This window comes from Puma concolor, chromosome C1 (assembly GCF_028749965.1).
Source record: "Puma concolor isolate L17-30 chromosome C1, mPumCon1.1.hap2, whole genome shotgun sequence".
Lineage (NCBI taxonomy): Eukaryota > Metazoa > Chordata > Mammalia > Carnivora > Felidae > Puma > Puma concolor.
In genome coordinates, this window is record NC_141674.1 from 7650153 (window position 1) to 7671794 (window position 21642).

A 21642-nucleotide genomic window follows, 5' to 3' on the forward strand; every position below is an offset into this window, starting at 1 on the left:
CAGTCCGACTCTGGGGCATCCCTTGGTCTGCCTTCCATTGCTTCTGATGAGATTTTTTTTTTTTTCCCCTAGGGTTTTATGTAAATAAAATGGAATCCTTCAGTACACACTCTCTTGTCTGGTCTTCCCCTCAGCATAATGTTTTTGAGCTCTATCCAAGTCACTGTGCATATCAGGGCTTATTTCCTTCTTATTACTGAGTGGTATTCCATGGTGTAGGGGCATCTCAGTTTGTCCATCCACCAGCGGATGGGCTCCGGGCTATTTCCAGTTCTGAGCTATTACCCTTAAAGCTCTTATGAATGTTTGGGTGCGAGTCTGTATGTTTCTGTAGCTCTTGGGTAAATGCCTAGGAGTAGAGTTGCTGGGTTATATGGTAAGTGGATGTCTGTCTCCATATGAAACCGCCAAACTGGTTTTCAAAGTGGTCGTACTATTTCACGCCCCCATCAGCAGTGAGAGATGCAGTGGCTGAGTATGGGTGCTAGCAGTTGGTATTCTAGGTCTTTTTAAAGTCTGCCATTTTAAGGTGTATACAGTGGTATCCCACAGTGGTTTGAGTTTACATTTCTGGGATGGCTAATCCTGCTGAGCATCTTTTTACGTGCATATCGTCCATTTGCATGCCTTCCTTTTTGAAGTGGCCCTTGCCATCTTTTGCCTCTTTAATTGTCTTCTTGAGTTGGAAGAGTTCTTTATGTCTTCCGGATTCACATGCTTTGTCAGATGTGTGTGGTGTTTGTATTTCCTCCCAAAGTGGCTAGCCTTTTCTTTTCCTTTAGGTTGCCTTTTAAAAAAGATTTTAGGGGCGCCTGGGTGGCGCAGTCGGTTAAGCGTCCGACTTCAGCCAGGTCACGATCTCGCGGTCCGTGAGTTCGAGCCCCGCGTCGGGCTCTGGGCTGATGGCTCAGAGCCTGGAGCCTGTTTCCGATTCTGTGTCTCCCTCTCTCTCTGCCCTTCCCCCGTTCATGCTCTGTCTCTCTCTGTCCCAAAAATAAATAAACGTTGAAAAAAATAATAATTTAAAAAAAAAATTAAAAAAAATAAAAAAAATAAAAAAGATTTTAAATTTGGTGCCCTCTATTTATCTTTTTTTTTTTTTTTCTTTACAGTTTATGGTTTTGATGTCCTGTCTGTGAAGACTTTACTTTTCCCCCAAGGTTGGAGAGGTTTTCTCCTAGAGGTTTATAGTGTATGCTTTAACGTCAAGATCTGTGATTCATTTTTAGTTAATTTTTATGTATGGTATAATGTGAAAGTCAAGGTTCATTTTTGCCTGCATGGATATCCAGTTGTGCCAGCACCATATGGACAAAAGATTATCCTATTCCCATTGAGTTATTTGTCCTTCTATCAAAAATCAATTGTTTAGGGGCACCTGGGTGGCTCAGTTGGTTAAGCCTCCGAGTTCAGCTCAGGTCACGATCTCACAGTTTGTGGGTTCAAGCCCCATGTTGGGCTCTGTGCTAACAGCTCAGAGCCTGGAGCCTGCTTGGGATTCTGTGTCTCCCTCTCTCTCTGTCCCTCCCCTGCTCATGCTCTGTCTCTGTCTCTCAAAATGTGAATTAATGTTAAAAGAAATCAATTGTTTATATATGCCCATGGGTCTGTTTCTATACTCTTTTTTTTTTTTTTAAATTAAGTTTATTTATGTTTTGAGAGAGAGAGAGCAGGCAAGGGGCATAGAGAGAGGGAGACAGAGGATCTGAAGCAGGCTCTGTGCTGTCATCGCAGAGCCTGATGCGGGGCTTGATTGAACTCATAAACCGTGAGATCATAACCTGAGCTGAAGTTGGACACTTACCTGACTGAGCCACCCAGGCATTCTAAAAAAAAAATTTTTTTTTAAAACAAGCTACTGGAGTATATTCTACGTATTATAACACTCACCCATTTCAAATGTACAGTTCCTGACTTCTGGTAACTTACTGAGTGATGTACTCATAGTCTGTGTTGGAGCACTTTCATTCTTCCCCATCAGATTCTTTGTGCCCCTTTACTGATAACCTCCCCTCTTGCCCCAGGCAAGCACTAATCTGCTTTCTGTCCCTTTCCTGGATGTTTCGGGTAAATGGAATCTTGCAATATACGGTCCCTTGTGCCTGCCTTTCGCTCAGCACAGTATTTTTGGAGCTCTTCTATGGGGCAGCAGGTAGCAGGACTTCCTTTTTATTGCTGAAGAGTGCACCCGTTGTATGAACGTACCATCTTATGTCTGTGGGTTCACCAGTTGATGGATGACTGTCTCCAGTTTGGCCTAAAGTGAATCGTACTGCCAAGAGCATTTGTGTGCAAGTCTGATGTGGACGTATGTTTCCATTCCTCTTGGGTCGACCTCCAGGAGTTGAATCACTAGGTCATATGGAGGTTTTATATTTCTGGATTTCTATTAATTTTTCTCTTAGCTTTTTAAGAAATGCTTATTTATTACTTTTGAGTGACAGAGAAAGAGAGAAGGCACCCAAGAGTGGGGGAGGGGCAGAGAAAGAGGGAGACAAGAGGATCTGAAGTGGGCTTTGTGCTGACAGCAGACAGCCTGATGGGGGGCTCGAACGCACGAACCCAAGACCATGAGCTGAGCCCAAGTTAGATGCTTAACCTGAGCCACCTAGGCGCCCCTGGGCAGCTTTTTTTGAAGTATAATTTATACACAGTAAGATTAATCAATTTTAGGTGTACAGTTTAATGAATTGTATAAATTGTAATTCATTTAACTCCTGTAACCAACACTACAGCCACAATATAGAAAATGTCCATGACCCCAGAAAGTTTCTTTGTGCTCTTTGCATCTGTCCCCTCCCCAACTTCAGTTTCCTTTCAACCAGCAATCTATTCTGGGTTACTAAAGTTCTTACCTTTCAGAAATTTTCATGTAAATGGTATCATATAGCATGTAATCTTTTGTGTCTGGTTTCTTTACCCTAACTTGATGCTTTGAGATTGATCCATGTAGAGATACATCTACCTGTCAAGTTATACACAAACACACACACACACACACACACACACACACACACACACAAATACACATGTTTCTGTGACACATCCCCCCCCCCCCCATATTCCTTTAAAAATATAAAACCCATTCTGAACTCACAGCTGAATAAAAGCAGGCTGAGTGGGGCTTAGCCAAGCGGGCATAGTTTGCTAACTCCTGTTACTCTGTGCTCTGGATCTCCCACAATTTGTTTATCTGTCTACCGTCGATAGTTGTTTGGGTTTCCAGTTTGGAGCTATTACGAATAATGCCACCATGAACATTCGTGTGCTAGTAGAAGCCTTTGTGTGCCTGTGTGCTTCCTTCTCTCTTCGTCTTATACCTGGGAGTGGATTGCCTTAGCCACACGTGGTGTGTGTGTTTGACTTTGTAAGAAACTATAAAACTCTTTCACCAAGTGGTTGCGCCATTTGTCATTCCCATCAGCAGAGTGGGGGAGGGGGGGTTTCAGTTTCTCCACATCCTGGTCTGCACTTGATAGTCTCAGTTTTTAGGTTTAGCCATATATGAACGTGTATGTGATAGGATTTCATTGTACTTGTCATTTGTATCTTCCTGATGACTGATGATATTTTCACGTGCTTATTGGCCATTCTTACATCTTTCATGGAGTATCTCTTCTAGTCTTCTGCTCACACTTTTTTCTAAAAAAAGTGTCTTTTCATTGTTGAGTTGTATAGATACAGCTCTTTATCAAATACATGATTTGCAGATATTTTCCCCCAACCTATGACTTACTTTTTCATTTTCTTGGTGGTGCCTTTTGAAAAGCCCAAGTTTAAATTTTTGATCATGTCCATTTTGTTCTTTTTTTCCTCCTCTTTTGTGACTCATTCTTTTTGTATTTGAAGATGTCTTTGCTTGCCCCAAGGATTTCCTTCTCTGTTTTCTGTTTTCTTACAGCAGCTTTAGAGTTTTTGCTTTCTGGCTTTGGTGTGCGATCCACTTCGAGTTAATGTGTGTGTATGAAACAAGGTGAGAGTTGAGATTCACTCTCTTCCCTCTGTGGCTCTCTAGTTGTCCCAGCACAGTTGTTACAGAGATTATCCTTTCCCTGGGCCTCTTTGGCAAAAAAAAAAAAAAAAAAAAAAAAAATCCCTTGACTGTATAAGCCTGGGCCTATTCCTGGATGCTTCTGAGTTCTTAGAGTTTAATTAGAGCTTATATATTTTGATCTGTGACTGAGGATATGGATATGACTGTCAGAGTCCTTCCTGCCTAAAGATGACACTGCTGATAGCATTGCAGCCTGTCAGAAGTGGAAAAGATGGCCTTTCGTGTGATGTTCACATGAAGGGCCTTGAATTTTCAGGTGTGGCCGTGGTGGGTCTACCGTGGTGCCTTTGCCCTTGCTGCCCAGTGCTTCTGTTCAGAGCAGAGCTGTTGTGTTTCTCAGTGCCATGCTCTGGTTGGTTTGTCCTTCTGGCTGCTGCCACCATGCTCCGCCGGGTGCCCCAGCGTGCCCCTATACAGTGGCCGTCCCCCGCAGCTCGGCCTGTAGTACAGCCGGTCGCCAGTCTCTGTGCATTTAGCCCCGCCACTCTGTGGCGTAACAAGCCCCGGTTTGGCAGACTGGCTTTATTCCAGGCCCTCACTGTGGAAGAGCCTGTCTTATTTAATTTCCGGGGTGGCTTGTGAGTGAAGCTGTTGGGATGATTTGAGCAGCTGGGTAGGGCGCGATGTGGAGTCACAGCCCCAGCCTTGGTGAGCGTGGAGGGGACCCCAGCTAGGCTTGCCTGGTTGCTGGCACCGCCTCGCCCTGCACTGAGGCTGCCAACCTCCCCGAGGCCTTGATAGTTTCTCCGTGTCGTCAGCAGCATGATCTTGCGACGCTTACTGGATTGTGGCGTTGCCGTGATATCAGTGAGTCCGGGTTCGTGACTTGGTGGCTTCGAGTTCAACATTGCTGTGTTGCTGTGTGGGATTCCCAGCCCCACATGCGTCATTTGCCGTTTCTTGGTCAATGGAGGTTAGACTAAAGGACTGGAGTAATGTTGGTTTAGTTGTGTTCACAGAATGGTTCAGGAGCCACAGGGATGCATCTCTCCTGCCCTCGACAGGGCCACCACACGCGGTGGGTTCATCTGAAACCCTATGCTTTGGGCAGGCAGACTGGCCGAGCTCAAGCTAGTTGACAAAGTCCTTGGAAGGTTAAAGAAGGCATTGAGTTTCAAAGAGCCCTTCGCTCTTCTCCCTGCGGTGATTTGGCCTCTGACCTTGCGGCAGCCTAAGGCATCAGCGCAGGCCCAGCAGTGCTCAGTTGTGCAGGCTGAACACTGCTTCCATGGCTGACTGCCTCTTTATTCTTCGTGAGATGCCAGCGATGAGGTGTTGTTGGTAAAGCACCCGGCCATTCAGCTCATTAGCTGGCTGTACCTGTTGGGGAGGTGCTGTGGACAATTTGAATCTGAGTGACAGTAAACAAACATATCATTGTTCCTCCACTCTTCCAACGGCACAGAGCTCTGCCACCTTCAGTCAAGTGGTCTGTGCTTGACAAGAAAAGAAGAACGTCCTTGGGAGCCACTGGGTCGGTGGTGTGGAACCGGGATCTCTGGTCTCCGGCTTCTCGCCTGCCTTGTACGCAGGCAGGCGTCTGCTTCCAGACTGGAGGCTTGGAAGCTTTTAAAAGGCTCATTTGTTCTGCTTCCCTTATTTCCAAGCTAGAGCAGAAGACTGACTGGCCCCATTTTCTGCCCTTGACTCTAAAATTCTGGACATTCGGGGAGGGTGGGGACCAGAGAGGTGTATCTCCCAGGTGCTCTGTTCCTTCCTGGGGGTCTGCACTGGCCTTGGAAAAAATGGGCCCCAGGGTGAGCGGCAGGGAGACTCCGAGTGGTCACGGTTGGGGGTTTGAGCCAGTTTGGGATCACACCGAGTGCTTTGCTCTGTTACCTTTGAAATCCACGCGGCAGGTCAGAGTTACCTCCTCTTACTTTCTCTCTTTTTTCATTTTGCCACAAGACAGAATTGTATCACACATCTCCAAAACGAGTAAAATGGCATTTCAGCTTCTTGTCTTTATAGACTCTCTGAACTTTAGGAAAGATCATTCTGGTCCCTTTTCATTAATAATGAAAACCAAGGGGCAATAAAATGTTCTTAACGCGAGCATGTCAGGAATGAGTCGCGGTGTGGGGGTGAAGGGTGCGGCCGGCAGGGAGCCACAGGTGTTGCTTGGTGCTTGAGGAGGTCAGAGCTCTGGAAAGGTGGTGGCCGCTGGAGGAGGGGTTCTGATTCGTGGACCCCTGCACTGCCAGCATCTGTTCAGCCTTCCAGCTCCAGTACCCAGAATGAGAGACTGCGCCTCTCCAGGCACGATGTTTGCAGGAAAGAAGGAAGCGGGCAAGCTTTGGTTCTGGTCCAGTTTCTAGCGCGTTGCAGCTGTTCTCTTGCAGGAGATTGAGTGAGTATTTGAGAAGTCAGTGGTGAATAGAATATTCTAGAAACATGCCCATGTTGAAGCTGTTCTCTCTGAGGATTTGGGCAGCACAGATGGAGGTGCTAGATGTGGACGGAAGCCCTCCTGAACAGTGACTCTTGAAGAGTGACAAGGTTACTGTCTCCACTTTTTCCTCCTAAAAATGGACTCGTACTGGATGTTGGACGCTGCATCGAGGCACTCAGAGCGGAGTGGGCTCGGGATGCGACCAATGAGAAGGTTGCCCGGGACTCAGAGCCTCCTGGCTCCTCTGGGTCAGGGTAGAAATGTCCGTCTACGTCGGGGGTCTCAGAGCTTTTGATTTAATGAGCCGCAGTTGCTTATCCGCATAGATACTTGTTGGGTGGGCACGCTCACTACAGCAGAGCAGCAGAACTCCTTTCTGGAGACGGTTTCTGTGACCCAGAGAGTCACTACACAGCCCCAGGAGGGAGTGGGGACACCCTGGCTTGCCATAACCCACACCCCAGAGCCCATGCGACATGCCAAGATGCACCATAAGCAGAGTCAAAAGACATATACTGGGAGGGACTTTTGCAGCTTCTGTCACAGACAAAGGACTAATTTTCCAGGCTCCTCCATCACTGTCACCTTTGCCTCCTGAAAGCCCCCTTCAGCAGTATAAGAAGTTTTATAAATTGATGAGGAAATCGAGTAGGAGAGCAGGATCACATACAGTACCCCAGAGAGGACACACAGGGAAGAGATGTTCAGTCCTCTCTGGAAGATAAAGGCAAATGAAAACTGGAGTGGGGACTCTTTTCTCCTTAGTACGGGCAGAAATCTGAGTGTGTTGAGCCCGCGGTGCTGCTGTGAGGAAGTAGGCACTCTTGGACACGGCTGGTGGGAGCCCACTGGTTCAGCCCCCGTGGAGGACTATTTGACAGTATCTTTCCAAATTGCAAATTGCCTGCACTTCCGACCTAGGCGCCTAGGGATTGACGTGCACGGCTATACTCGGACGTATACGTGAGATGACATGCGGTCACAGTCCTTGGGGGCAGCATTGTGTGAAACAGTAAGAGGCTGGAAATCAATGGGGAGTTGCTTAAATGGAATATTAGGCAGCTCTGGAAAGACAGCAGAATGAGGACGAGGGGGAACGGGCAAATAATACGGAGCAGTGTTGCCTTAGACGTGCATAAAAAGTCTCAGGCAGGACAGACAGGAAGCTGTTCACAGTGGCTGCTGATGCTGGAGGGAGGCTGTTGGCAGTAGAATGACAAGATGATCTGTGTGCTTTTTAGACCGTGTGCGTCTCGTAGCTCCTCAAAAACTGTAAAACAGAAAAGGGAGTTGAGGGCTGAGGGGGGGTGGGCATCTTGGGAGTAAGTGCAGAAGACTCCAGGGCTGGGCCACCTTGGGAAACTGGTTGGGAGTCTGTAGGCCACACAGGTAGTGAGCAGGGAGGTGGCTGATGAGAGACTCTTCCAGGCCCCTGCGTCACTGTCGCGTCCGCCTCCTGAAACCCCATTCAGCTCAGGGAGGCGGGAGCGGCGTCCTTGCCACCTTGAGGGTCTTTGCCACTTGGACCAACCCCCCCACCCCCCGCGGCCTGTGTGTCAGCAGCCCTTCCTCCCTGAGTGCCCACGTCCTGCCACTGAGCTTTGAGAAGTTCCCTCGCCTGCTCCCCTCTCGTCACGAGATGCCAGGATGTGACGAGGACCTGGAGAGCTTGCACGCCCAGGGACAGGTGAAGGCAGAGACCCCCGGCGCCCGCCCCTGGTGTCTGCCCCTGACCGTGCTTCGGCTTTGCCCCCTGACCTCGTGCTCTTTTCAAGAAGTTCGGGAATGCGGTTGCTCTTCCTCCTCTTACCCTTTCCTCTCCTAAATGCGCGTGCGCACCCCAGCTTCCTTGTCATAGCAGTCCCGGGGGGTGCCTTCTGGACAGCCTGCTGCGGGCGCTGTGGTCTGCTGCCACGGATGGATTAGTGTCCTGCATTAGTGCCCTGCCTTCCCTGGCAGGTCCCTTGAGAGGAGGCCGAGCGTCAGGGAAGATTATGGACACGAAAGCACTTTGTAAACAGTGCATGGGAAAGATTGTGAGGTAGAGAACCCCGCTCTCCTCCATTCAGGAGTTGGGGGGGGGGGTCTCCTGGAGGCTATTCTAGAGCACTGGGCCTGGGGCCTGCACCTGCGCAAGGACTGGCTGCCCATTTCCGGTCCCTTCACAGCAGCAGCATGTTGTCATCCTGGCCCCATCCCTCTTACCTTTTGTGGCCCCTTTGGTAGCCTCTTCCCTGCCTCCTCACCTCTCTACCTCCCACTTGTATCTCGCCCTCGAGGACACCCCGTGTTATCTCCCAAAATACAGAGCTGACTGGGTCACTCCTGATTCAGAGCCTTCGGTGACCCCACTGCTGTGATCCACCTCTTCTCCCCGCTCTGCCCTCTACCACTCCCGCTTGGGTGACTCCTCTCTGCTCTTGCTGGCCTCCCCCCTTGGATAGGCCCAGTTGCTCACTTGGGTCACACTGGCCACCTTCTCTCCTTTGAACAAAAGTCAACCCCTACCTTTGTACTTGCGCGTCCCTTGCCTGGAGCTCTGTCCTTGGGACCCCACAGGCCTCAGCATCTGCCTCTTCCAAGGCCCTGCTGACCCCTGCTTCTCTCCCCCGACTCCCCGGCATCACCCTGTTGGGGCTCCCCCCCCCCTTTTTTAAGATTTTATTTATTTAAGTAATCTCTACACCCAACGTGGGGGATCGAACTGACAACCCCGAGATCAAGAGTCTCCTGCTCCACCGACTGAGCCAGCCAGGTGCCTGCCCTGTTGGGCCTTCTTGATCACTCTCCGGAGTTGCCTTGCTCAGTTGTTTGGAAGCTGTCTCCTGCACTTGTTGAGTGTGAGAGCAGACCAGGACACGGGAGTCTCGTCGCCATTGTGCCCCCGTGCCTGCAACACGGTCGGGCATGCAGAGGATGCTTCGTGAAGTCTTGAATACACAGATGGTGGAGGCTCCTTTCCCCCGTCCTCTGCCTCTCAAGTGGCTCTTAGCTCATCCCTGTGGGTGGCAGGTGGGGGGACGTGTATTGACGCACACCTAAGTGTGTTTGTGTCAGCCTCGCAGGACCCTTTGTTCCCTGAGAGCGGAGACCGTGCCCTAGATCGCCTCTGTCACCTGAGGGCCACCCGAGGCTTGCTCGCTGCCACACACCTCTGCACAGGAGGTGTGAGGTTGAGGCAGGTGGTCCCGAGAGCCCGGAAAGAGCGGGGAGGCGACGCCAAGCCGCTGTTCCCGACCGTCGCACGCCATCCCGTGTAGTTGTGTGTCACAGATGCCGATCCTCTGAGATTCAGACAGTACACGTGCTCTCCCCCGCCCAGGAAGGATGCGTGTGCTTCTCCTGACGCCCTTTTCTCCCCACCTCAGGCCCTGTGGGGTCCCGATGGAGGGACTACGGCGCCTTGGCTGTCATCACGGCAGGCATTGCGTTTGGCTTTCACCAGCTCTACAAGGTAAGTCCGCCTTCCCTGTGGCTCCCCTGGCATTCAGCCCCACGCTCCCCCGTCCCAGGGTTTACCTGTGTCGAGGCACCCAGCCCTGGAGCGCGATGGCAGGAGAGGGGCCGCGTGTGGAGGCGGAGTATACGGAGGAACACGCTCTCTGCACGGGGCGTCTGGTTCGGGCTCCGTGCTGCCCCCGCCTGCGTGGCAACTCCAGACCCCGCCTCGTCTGCTGCACTCAGCACTGCCCCTCCGCGTCCCCACTGCACAGGGTGACTGTGGGGCCCATCCATCTACAGGCCATGTGCCCGGCACATGCTGAGTGGCCGGGGCATTTCTGAGAGACAGAATAACACGGTGCTTGAGAGCATGGACACTGGGGCCCGGCTGCTGTGTGGCATCCTGCTTCTGCCACCTAGTAGTAGCTCAGTGGTCTCACCTGTAAGACGGGGACAGTGGTACCTACCTCATGAGGCTGTTGTGAAGCCCAAAGGAGTCCCTGCTCCTTTGAAAGTGCTGTGTACCTGGCACTCAGGAAGCATTCTGTATGCTATTGTTCTACTTTAGTATTGGGAACCAGCTTTGAGAATCTCACTGTGATCCTATTTATGGGCTGTGTTTTCTGTTTCCTGCATATTATCTTGGCATCCACGTAAATCTGGGATTTTTTTTCCCGCAAACTTCATGGTCAACCCGCTGGATCCCAGACTTCATTGTTCCCAACAGAAGTGCAGGCGTGAAATGAACACGTAATTCCTTGATACCAAATACGAACCAGATACTGACCAGCAGACACTAACTTTGATTTGAAGCAAAGCGCGTCTTTTTGAGGACACAGAGCCGGGGGTAAGCCCCAGAGACAACTCTCTACTGGTCCTGGGGAGAAGTCTCCTGGGGAGAAGGCTCCTGGTCCTGGGGAGAAGGCTCCTGAGCCCCTGCGGTTCCACCCTCATTTGCAGATTAAAAAAAAAAAAAAAAGTCTGAATGAATTCCCAGATTCAATATTGTAACTTTTAGCACGTGAAACATGTTGAAACACTGTGCTCTGGGATTCTTAATTTTTGACTTAGTGCGAAATCTAGTGACAGGGTTGTAGCAGAGTGTAATTTTTTCAGGTAACATCTATTCTTGGAATTGGAAATTTCCATGTCAAATCCAGAAGCAAAATGTTCTAGGTCCTGGGACTTCTCCCTCTGACCCGATGCCCCCCCCCCCCCCCACCGTCCCCGACCCTGTGTGCTGAAAGCCTGGTTCCAGTCACTGACTGCCTACAGTCATCAAGAAGAATAAAACACTAAGAATTCTCGAAACCACTCCCGGCTCTCCTAAGCAGTACCTAATGGTCACATGGCCGCCCTCGGATGGCCTGCGGCTAGAGGAGCAAAGCAGAGGTATCATCAGTTCTTTCCATGAAGCCCTGATCTTTACGCCTTAAAAAAGAAAGAGACGTTGAAAGATAAGTCACAATGGTGATGAGAATTTCTTTAGTTTCTTTAAATTAAAAAAAAAAAAAAAAAGGTAAGAGCTGTCATCTTGTTTTATAGATACGTGACAGTTTGGGCTCGGGTAGTGTATGCGCTCCTTCCCGTGGCTTTTTTGATCTCAGAAATCGAATTTTTCGTTAGTTACATGTGTAAGAATCTCTTGACTTGTACACTCGGGAAACTTTCAGCCCAGAACGTAAGGCTACATGTGATGAGTTTCGGCTCAGTTGTGGGTAATAATTCACACAGCGGTTGAAAAGCACTTTGCAAAATAGAAAATGCTTCTATATGTGTGCTAAATAATGATCTTCGCTGAGAAGTCGCTCTTGAAGTGAGTTCTCCCGCAAACCCCTCGTGAGAGACCTCCTTCTCCTTCTCCAGTAGAGCCTTAATGGAGAAGTTGCTCTCTTTTTTTTCCATCGGGGCACCAAATGGAGTAGGAAGCAAAGTTCCTTGGTCACACCTGCCAGCCTGTGCTGTGCTACCTCTAGTCCCACCCCATTAATGGTGACGACTGGGCTCACGCTCCAAAAACAAGAGGCGCCAAGTCCTGAGCCACGTTCTTTCCTCCAGCTCTCCCAGCGGCCACCCTGCTGCCTGCCTTCCGCCCCTTCACACCTCAAAGTAGGCAGCCAGTTACCAGCGGTGCCCCACCTTGCGTTCTTCCTGAATGTTCCAAGACCCCCGTGCTCCCCTAGGCTTCCTGAATTTTGGACCCTGTCATCAGTTGACCTGTTGCATCCACTTCCTTTTCCCCAGAGCCCATGTCTTCAGCTTCCGCCCCTTCCTCTCCTGCTGCCCTTGTGTCTGGGGGGACTTTGACTGCATTTGACTCTCACCTGAAGGAAACTTGTTCTGAGGATTCAAGGCTTAGTTTAAAAAACAACAACAAACTTGAGGTGGGACCTCGTTCGATGGCCTTGGAATACCATCTATTATTCTCTAGTAAAAGGACCAAAGGCCCAGAAGTCTGTTGTGGATTTTCATCTAGTTTCTCAAATTATTTTTTGTTTATTTGACTCATTTTTCTCTGAATGGATAATTCATTCACAAGGTTCAAAGTGTTTAGAGGTTCGGAGAAGAAAGCTTCCCTTCCACTGCCTGGAGGCCATCAGTGGGATCTCTTTCTTCTATCACCTTCTACATTTTTATCTTACAACTTTTTTTTTTTTTTTTAAGTTTATTTGAGAGAGAGCATGTGCACGAGCAGGGGAGGGGCAGAGAGAGAGGGAGACAGAGAATCCCAAGCAGTCTCCACCTGGTCAGCATGGAGCTGGATGCAGGGCTCGATCCCACAAACTGTGAGATGGTGACCTGAGCCAAAACCGAGGACTTGCCTGATGGAGCCACCCAGGTGCCCCTTTATCTTACAGCTTTTAAAGCAGAATTTTAAATAGTTTTTGTTACTGAAATATATGTAGCATCCCGGAGGTAATTAAGTGAAAGAACCAAAAAGAGACCACATGGACCTTCCTCGCCCCTACTTCTGGGTCCTTGTCCTCATTCAGAAAGAATCTTAATCAGTCTCGTAACTTTCAAACATCTCATTTACGGTGTTTGTGTCGGTGTCGGGTTTCCAAAACCCAGAGGTGACAGAGAGAAAGTTGGTGGGCAGAACTGGCGAGCCCGCTGGAGAATAACCCCAAGTTGGCACCCACTGCTCACACCCACCCTGCTCCTTGTAGAAATACCTGCTCCCCCTCATCGTGGGTGGCCGAGAGGACAGGAAGCACCTGGAGAGGATGGGGGCAAGTCTCTCGGAGCTGAGTGGCAGCGTGGCACAGACAGGTAAAGATTAATGACTCCATCAAGTCGCCCCTCCAAGCCTTCCCGAGCAGCCCCTTCTCGCCCCGCCCCTCCCCCTCGCCTCCACTTTATGTGGTGACTTCATTTATCTGCTCTGAGAATCTGTTCACATTTGCAAATGAAGCCGCCGTCATTTCGGTTTAATTTGAAATTGCTTGTTTACTGTCGGCGCGGCCTCAATTAATTATGTTTTTACGGAAAGGCTCCCAACCTCAGAATATTAATAAGGGGAATAAAATGACAGCCTTTCTAAGGGCTGTAAAGTTCATTTTTAATTTCTGCTTCTGTGAGGTTTTCAGGGGGGTTTTCAGCGATTTTTTTCCCCCTTCCCTCTAAGAATCCAGCACAGGGTCAAGAGAGGCTGTAATTACTGCGGCTCCGGGGACCCCAGCCACCTCCTCTGTCATCGACTCCACAGGGCTGGCGTTCATTACCCGGTGCCCCAGTGATGGCCCAGATTAGCTGGGACCTGTCGCACCAGAGACGGCTTTTCCTCTTTATAAACTTGTTTACTAGACGGAGGCTCTGAATCTAAAAACTCAGGCAAGCGAGAGAGCCACTGTCCCAGGCAGGAGTCTGTCCCACTGGGGTGCACTTGCAGAGACCCCAGAAACGCTCTGGTGCATCTGGCCCTGGGAGGCTGACCCCAGGGCCCATGGCTGGGACACGGTTTGGTACCTCCGTGGCCCCGGGAGCTACGGCAGCCTCCGGGTTGGGTACGGAGGGCAGGAAGGAGTGTCAGGAAAGCGGGATTTGCGGTCTTCAACCGCGCCCGGTATCATATGGGTCTGAGATGCGTTTCTCCCAGCTTTGGAGAATCCGAGAACTGCACGGTGAGGGGCGTGAGATGAGGGACGCGGACGCAACCGAAGTCGGAAGAGCCAAGCAAATCATAAGCACATGTAATTGGAGGGGAGAGGTTTTGGACGGATATACTGTTGACCACGGACAAGTGCACAATAGAAAGATGGAGTGGAAATCCTAGAGGTTAGATACAGTGCAGGTAGATTGCCCGGAGTGCAGATAAATTATATGGATTGTGGGGTGGGGGATGACTGCAGATAAATTAGATGTGGCAGCTATAGGTGTGTGGACAGAGAAGGGAAGAATCTGTGTGTATCATTTAACAGCGATGTGACTGCTTTTTCCTCCCAGTGACTCAGTTACAGATGACTTTAGCCTCCGTCCAGGAGCTGCTGATTCAGCAGCAGCAGAAAGTCCAGGAGCTCGCCCACGAACTGGCCGCAGCCAAGGTACTTGTCCCTGACCCGCTCGGGTCCAGGTCTGCTCTGCTCGGTGCTCTGCTCATTTACAACGTTCCACGGGGTCTGACTTTGTTTTTCTCATGCCGGATACACAAGCAGGGGCCCACACAGTCCTCGCAGAGAAAGGAGGCGGCCACCGTCCCGTCTCTCCTGCTCCGTGTCCCCTCCTCGCAGGACGGAGGAGAGGCAGCTCTCTGCCTGCGGCCCCTCCTGTGGCAGCTCTCGCCCACGCTCTGGAGGTGGCCGGTGTAGACACAGGGTGGTCTCCGCTGGCACTTTAGGCCACGTTAGGCCACAGGTCACAGCATTTCAAGAGCGAGTCCAGGGAGCAGGGAAGTGGGGGAGTGTGCCAGGGCCCTGGGCGAAACCCTGCATCCACGGGCAGATTCTCTACACCCAGGTCTCGGGGAGTCAGGGAGCCCCTAACAGAGCGCCAGCTGGGGTTGCCCGGAGCTGTTTCCATGCCTTACTTCCCAAGTCTGGAGTAGTCTTGGCAATATCAGGTCCTGGGATGAGACCTTTTGGGTCAAAATCTGCTTCTGCTGCATGCCAGCCGCGTGAGCACAGGCAAGTTACTTAACCTCCCTGACTTACTTTCCTCATCTGTAAGATGGACCTGTAATGGCACCCCTTCACTGTCTGCACATGCTTAGAACAGTGCCCAGCTGCTGTCACCTCCCGGGATTGCAAGCTTCTGGCCCAGGCCTGTAGGTGCATGACAGGGTCATTCCCGAGGCACTTAGACTGAGCCCAGGGGACAGTGGTCCAGTGGCTCCAGGATGTCCACTGTCCTCCCCAGTCCATCCCCGTTCCTGTGCTGCTTTCTGGTTGCTTCCACGCAGCCCGTGCTGTAGAGGAACCTACTCTGAGTGGCTCTTCCAGGAGAAGCCCCAGCCGGTGCACAACCAGATGTGAGCCAGCACTCAAAGCTTTTGCGTTTGCAAAACGAAGTGAAACCGGAATCTTTCTATTTCTGATGGAATCTGGGGGTACCTCCTGTGAAGAGGGGTCCCCAAGAATCCCCTTTCCCCTTCTTGGTACCCCACACACGAGGTGCTGCCTGCACTTCCCCCGCAGATGCTGCGGTCGCCCACGGCCGCCTCTAGCTGCTGTGCGCACTCCCCGTGGGCTAGCGGCCCTTAAAGCAAGCGGGAAGCCTGTATTATGGCCCCCGCCCCACTCTCCTCTATTATCTTTGGAAGCGGTGGCCTGCCAATGGCCAGAAGCCATTCCGGAAATTGGAAAACTGTTTGCAGACCTGAAGCATTAAGATTAAGACCACATGTTGCATTTTAAGAGGGGAGGGGGCCCAGGATTGTGCTCGGTGGTTGAGCGCTGCCTCTGCGAGTTTCTTGTGCTTGCCTCCCTGCTGGTCCCGCCCCCCCCCCCCCGCCCCCCCGCCTCCAGCCTTCATCCTCTCCTGTCCTGACGAGGGGCTCACTGGTGCTGTGTTGAAACCCAAAAGAGGGAAGACTTTGGTTACCCCATAAACCAGAGACTCAGAGCTGTGTTTTCTCAGCTGTAACGTAAGTTTTTATATCTGGCTTCCAAACTCCTACTGCAGCACTGTAAAAAATTAAAAAGAAGAGCGTTAAGTAATTAAAAAACCTACATAAAACTGAAGGCTGGGAGTTTTCTACAACTGTTTTTTAAAGAGACTGGCTAAAAAGCCCCAGATGTCAGATTTTATTTCTAAATCCTGGCATCTGGCACCATATGCGTTTGGAAATTTGAGTCCTTTGTAGGCCGGTGAGTGGAAATTGCTCCCTTGTTAATGGGCTGCTATGGCTTTCAAGGTCTCAGAGAAGCCAGAACAGTGGCTCCTGGATCTGCGCTGTCTGGTGGTCTGGAGCGAGGACCCCGAGGGGATGTGTGTGCGGGCGACTGGTGTTTGCAGTGGTTGCCTGCGCTCCTGCCGCCGAGACCTCGGCCCCTCCGAGGGGCTTTTCCCTGGAAAGGAGCGCTCGCCTGAGCAGGCCCAGAGCGGCCCCCACCCCAGGCTAGAAGCCCGCAGAAGGCTGGTGGGACCGTCCAGGGCCCCTCCCCGCTGCCAGCCCCGGTAGAGGTGTCAGGGAAGCCGGGGCCTTGCACGACTAACCAGTGCACTTGAAGCCACCTGGAGGTGGCGTCCAGCCTGGTGGATGCAGGCCCGCGCACCTGGGCCCATCATGCCTGGAATTGGCCCATAAACACTTCACAGGCCGCTTGGCCACCGGCGACTGCCATCTGGGGGGCCACCGTTTGGACTTTCCTCTTCTCTGTCTGTCTCAACAAGATTTGCCCAAGAAAGCTGTGGTTGTCTGAAGCTTATTTCGAAAATGGTCAAATCAAAGGGGAAAGGTACGCACGGAAAGATGGCATTTGTCCCTTTCTCCCTTTCTCCCGTGGACCCTCTTCGGGGAGAGAATCGGAGTTAAGTCCTAGAACAGCTTCTTTCCCTCTGCTGAGCCTTCAGAGTCATCCCCAAACACTGACTGTGGATGGACTGTGTGGCCTGCATGCTGTGGTAGCTTTGCACTTAGTGGGGTGCGGCCTGGGGGCCCGACCCCCCTGAGGAGGGAGACGCAGGCCTCCCAGCAGCACGGGAAGGTGCTCCGAGGCGAAGCCTGTCTTCCGGGCCTGCTTGAGATTGGAGCTGAGGGCCGGGCCAGGCGGGTGCCCAGCGGTCTCCCTGACCCCCTAGTACAGGCACGCCTCAGAGATACTGCGGGTCTGGTTCCAGACCACCATAGTGAAGCAATTATTGCAAGAAAGCGAGTCACGTTACTTTTTTGGTTCCTCGGTGCACGTGAAAGTTCTGTTTACGCTATACTTTATTAAGGATGTAGTAGCATTATGCCGAGGAAAACGTACCTACCTTAAATTTAAAAATACCTTATTGCTAAAAAATGCTGATCGTCATGTGAACTTTCAGCAAGAGTCCTATTCGCTGATCACAGATCCCCACAACGAATACAATAATAATGAAAAAGTTTGAAACGCTGTGAGAATTGCCGAAACGTGACACAGAGACACAAAGCAAACGGTTCCGGGGCACCCGGCGCCAACAGACTTGCTCGATGCAGGGTCGCCACGGACCTTCCCTCTGTAAGAACGCAGGTCTGCGAAGCGCAGTAAAACGAGGTAGGCCCGTACCGTGGGGTTGTGGTGGCTGCCGGTCTCACCCCCGAGTCCAGTCCTGTGTGTGGTGATCTCTGCAGGGAGGGTGGCTTCGCTGGTGTAGTTGGTGTGGAGATGGGAGTCACCTGTTCTGTTAGTTGGTTTTAATGGGACGTTCCAAACCCGTGACGGAAACAGGGCTGCAGCCCGGACAGTGTGCTTCTGTCGCACAGCTGGGCGCGTGTCTCAGCCGGGCTCTGCTCGTGCCCCCAGCTTGCTTTGCGGCCCCTGCCAGACAGTGGGTCATCACGTATCGCGGACACTTCCTGTTTGCATCTCTTGAAGGATAGGGGCTCTTTTGCTGCTGGTATTTTGCACAGCCAGAATACTGTTACTCTACGGCTAAATGCATGTCACAATTGCTTAATATCATCAGATACCCGAACAGAGTGGTGGCAGTATTTGTTTTTAGGGTGCCGTCATTTAAACAGAAAGACCCTGGAGGGTAGACCCCTGGATGGGCAGTGGCAGAACCTTCCCAAGCGGTCTCCAAGCTGGCACGCAGGACACAGCACGCCCTGCATCCTGCTGATGCTGCGGCCCCTCCCGCCACCCTGGCTGGCGGAGCCCCACGGGGCGGGAGGGGGGGTGCCGCTCTGATCCTTGTTCTCCCGTGTTTTGACTTTCAGGCCACTACATCTACCAATTGGATCTTGGAGTCCCAGAATATCAATGAACTCAAGTCGGAAATTAACTCCTTGAAAGGGCTGCTTTTAAATCGGTAGGAGGAGAGAGGGGGTTGGGCTGTGGTTCTGCCCCAGCCTGGGGCCGCCAAGTGGGAGCCCCTGGGGCCTGTCCAGCTGTCACGGGAAGGGATGAGACGAGTCCCCCTGAGGGGCCCCTGTCTGTCCAGCCCCTGATTGAGCCGGGAGACTCAGGGGTTGAGTTTGGGAACCTTGGGAGCTTCTGTTTTCCCTCCCCCAGAGGCACCCCCCCCCCACTCCAAGGGGGACATCCTGGGGTGCCTTGTCAAGACCCGGTCAGGGACAGCTGCAGCCAAAACACGGGACCTGGAGCTGAAGAGAACATCCCCATCCTGAAACAGGGCCTCCAGGAGGGGCCATCGCCTCCTCCTCCCTCCTGAGCCCTGACAGGACCTCTCAGTGGACAGTGTGGTCCCAGAGAAGTTCCTCGCAGAAGGCCAGGGAGTCCTCAGTTGGAAGGATTCTCCGATTCAGGGCAGGGGACAGAAGCAGTGCCTGCCATCCCGCCCCTAGCTTCTTTGGTCTCCTCCTGTCCCGCAGTGACAGCACCTGCCATGAGCCCCGACAGTGGAGGCCGTGTCACCAGTGCAGCCCTGAGTGGAGGGGTGACCAACCTGTGCTGGCTTTAAATCCGCAAGCCCTGTGCCCCAGGAGCCACTCAGTCCCGAGGTGGATACTGGGATGGTTGGCCACCTGGCCCGCAGGGCACTTGGGGTCGGCCTTGCCTGGCTTCTTACTTCTCTGGGGTTTAGTAGGGGCTCTGTGAGGTGGTCCAAAGGTTCGATCACTTGGGGTCAAGGATCGGGGGCTGCAGGGGTCTTGTGGCCCCAACCAGGGGACCCATTTCTCTAAGCCACCTTCTTGTAAGCCCTCTTGGGAGAAAAGAACATGGCCCTAAGAGAGGTGTGACCGAGCTTGGCGACTAGAGGGTTGTCATTAGGAGAAATCTTTTGTGTTTCTGAACCTAGGAGACAAGAGCCTTTGAGGTCAGGGGGACAGAGAGCAGGGAGTTTGGAAACTTTGGAGGCAAGGAAACCACAAACTGCATTTCTGTTAGCATCCACGCTGCCTTTGCTGTACGCACGCCATGCAGTGGGGTCGGGGCAGCGGGGGGAGCTGTCCTGAGACCAGCGCTGGTGGACCGTGGGCAGCCCAGGAGGGAGCGGCCATTGTCCTAAGCCTTTGTCCTCTCGGCTCAGGCAGAGATGGGCCTGCCCGCCCTCGAGCCATTGCCAAGCGGACCTGACCTCCCGGGTCCCTCGTGCAATCGGCTTAGGTCCGGGCTGGCCCAGGGCACTGGCGTTACCCTTCTGGTTGTGAGGTCTCTGAGCCCATAGCCAGCGGCCAGGCCTTCCCACTTCTGCCCAGGTCGGAGATAAGGTAGACGAAGTCGAGGCCACGTGGCTTGGGTCCCCAATTCCCTGGCTCAGCCTCAGTTCCCTGCTGGCCCCTCCACCCCCAGCCCCCTCTCCTAGGGGCTAAGGACTGGGAGGGAGTGGGCTTCGGTTGTGGCAGCCCCTGGGGCCAGCTGTCCAGTACCTGCCAAGAAAGGCAGGCCTGGTCCAGGCAGGGAGGGCCCGGGAGGCACCCTGAGTGAGGCAGGGTGCTCTGAGGGCACTTCTGGCTTCCACTTCTGCTCCAACGTCCAACCAGCCAAGAGGCCTTTTTTCTGGGTGGCAGGGTGGGAGGTGGGCGACCCAGTGCATCCTGCCCCCTGCTCAGCGGCCCTGGGGGAGTGCGTTGGCCGGGGGACGTGTGTGGCTCTGCCGAGCGAGGGCCCCAGGGTACTGGAACCAACCCTGCTTCTTCTCTCCCTCTGTCAGGAGGCAGTTCCCACCATCTCCCTCGGCCCCGAAGATCCCGTCCTGGCAGATCCCGGTCAAGTCCCCGTCCCCCTCCAGCCCCGCTGCTGCCACCCATCACAGCAGCAGTGACATCTCGCCCGTCAGCAACGAGTCCACGTCATCCTCGCCCGTGAAGGAGGGCCACAGCCCCGAGGGCTCCACGGCCACCTACCACCTGCTGGGCCCCCAGGAGGAGGGCCAGGGGGTGGTGGACGTCAAGGGCCAGGTGAGAATGGAGGTGCAGGGCGAGGAGGAGAAGAGGGAGGACGAGGAGGAGGAGGATGAGGACGTGAGCCACGTGGATGAGGAAGACTGCCTGGGGGTGCAGAGGGAGGACCGCCGGGGTGGGGACGGCCAGATCAACGAGCAGGTGGAAAAGCTGCGACGGCCCGAGGGTGCCAGCAATGAGAACGAGCGGGACTAGGCCCCGAGGGCAGCCGGCCTCCGCTGGGCCGCCTGGCCGGGTTCTTCCTCCTCCTCCAGCTCCGGGAGGGCCGCCTTGTGCAGGCGGGGCCGAGCTGTCGCAGCCTCCCGCCTCCGTGGGGCCCCGAGCTCTGTGTGCGGGGACAAGTCTCCGTGCAGCCGGCCTCTCTGTCCTGAACGCCAGCCCCAGCCTGCCGCTTCCTCCGCTCGGCCCCAGCCAGCTGGGCCTCGACCTTGTTCTCACGTCCGGCTGAGGGCGCAAATTTTCCGGGCCCGGGCCCACCTCAGCCCTGTCTCCCAGACGGAGGTCTTGTCCAGGGCGTGTCTGCTGAGCATCTTAGCTAACCTAACACCGTGCATGACAAGAGGTAGTTTAATTACCTGGCTCCCGGTCCTCCGCGGAGGAAGAGCCGCGTTGATGTGGTATCTGCTGACCTGCCCCCCTCCCGTCCTGCCGCGGCTCCTTCACTAGCCTCACAAGGGGCCGGGGGCCGTCTCGTCATGTGTCCAGAAGCCACGGCCCTGTGCTCTTCTCTCTCTCAGCAAGGGCCTCCCGGGGCCCCACAGCCAGCTCTTGTCCAGAGGCTGCGCCCCCACGCGCCGTCCAAGCCCCACCGCGCCCGTCCTTCCAGACAAATGAAATCATTCTGCACTTCTCCCGTCCTCGCTCGCTCGCTGCATTGTGACTCAGCCAACCCCATGGCGAGACGTGGTTCTCACTCCCACGTAGGAGCCAGGCGTCAGGGCCCCCCTGTCTGCCCCCCGCCCCCGAAACACATGTTCATTTGTGTGATCAGGTATAGGTTTCAGAATATAAGATACTACTGTATATAATTGTAATAAATACGAGTTGTCACTATTTAATTCCTGCCTGTGGCTCCCTGTCTGTTCGCGGCATCCGCTGCCTGGGAGTGGGTCTCACCCACGGCTGTGCCGCTGAGCCCGGAGGGGGGCTGGGTGGGTTGCCTGGGCAGCCCTTCCCGTGGGCCCGATGGGTGACAGGCCCTTTCCTGAGGCAGGTTTCGTTAGCCGCTCCCCGACGGCTGGAGGGTTTGGTCCTCGGCTCGGA

At 53.2% G+C, this 21642-nt stretch overlaps 1 protein-coding gene across 3 annotated transcripts in view; it reads left to right on the forward strand.

The window, feature by feature from the left end:
* PEX14 (peroxisomal biogenesis factor 14) overlaps window positions 1-21437 on the forward strand; it is a 144602-nt gene extending 123165 nt beyond the window's left edge. For 2 of the 3 annotated variants that reach the window (XM_086715662.1, XM_086715661.1), the window contains 5 exons: window positions 9815-9900; window positions 13058-13160; window positions 14334-14431; window positions 18232-18323; window positions 20130-21437. In XM_086715662.1, coding sequence (XP_086571788.1) covers window positions 9815-9900; window positions 13058-13160; window positions 14334-14431; window positions 18232-18323; window positions 20130-20574 — 824 coding nt within the window. In that variant the 3' untranslated portion in view covers window positions 20575-21437. The remainder of the gene's footprint in view (window positions 1-9814; window positions 9901-13057; window positions 13161-14333; window positions 14432-18231; window positions 18324-20129) is intronic. The other variant, XM_086715663.1, reaches the window with a different exon arrangement.
* Window positions 21438-21642: the final 205 nt, after the last annotated feature.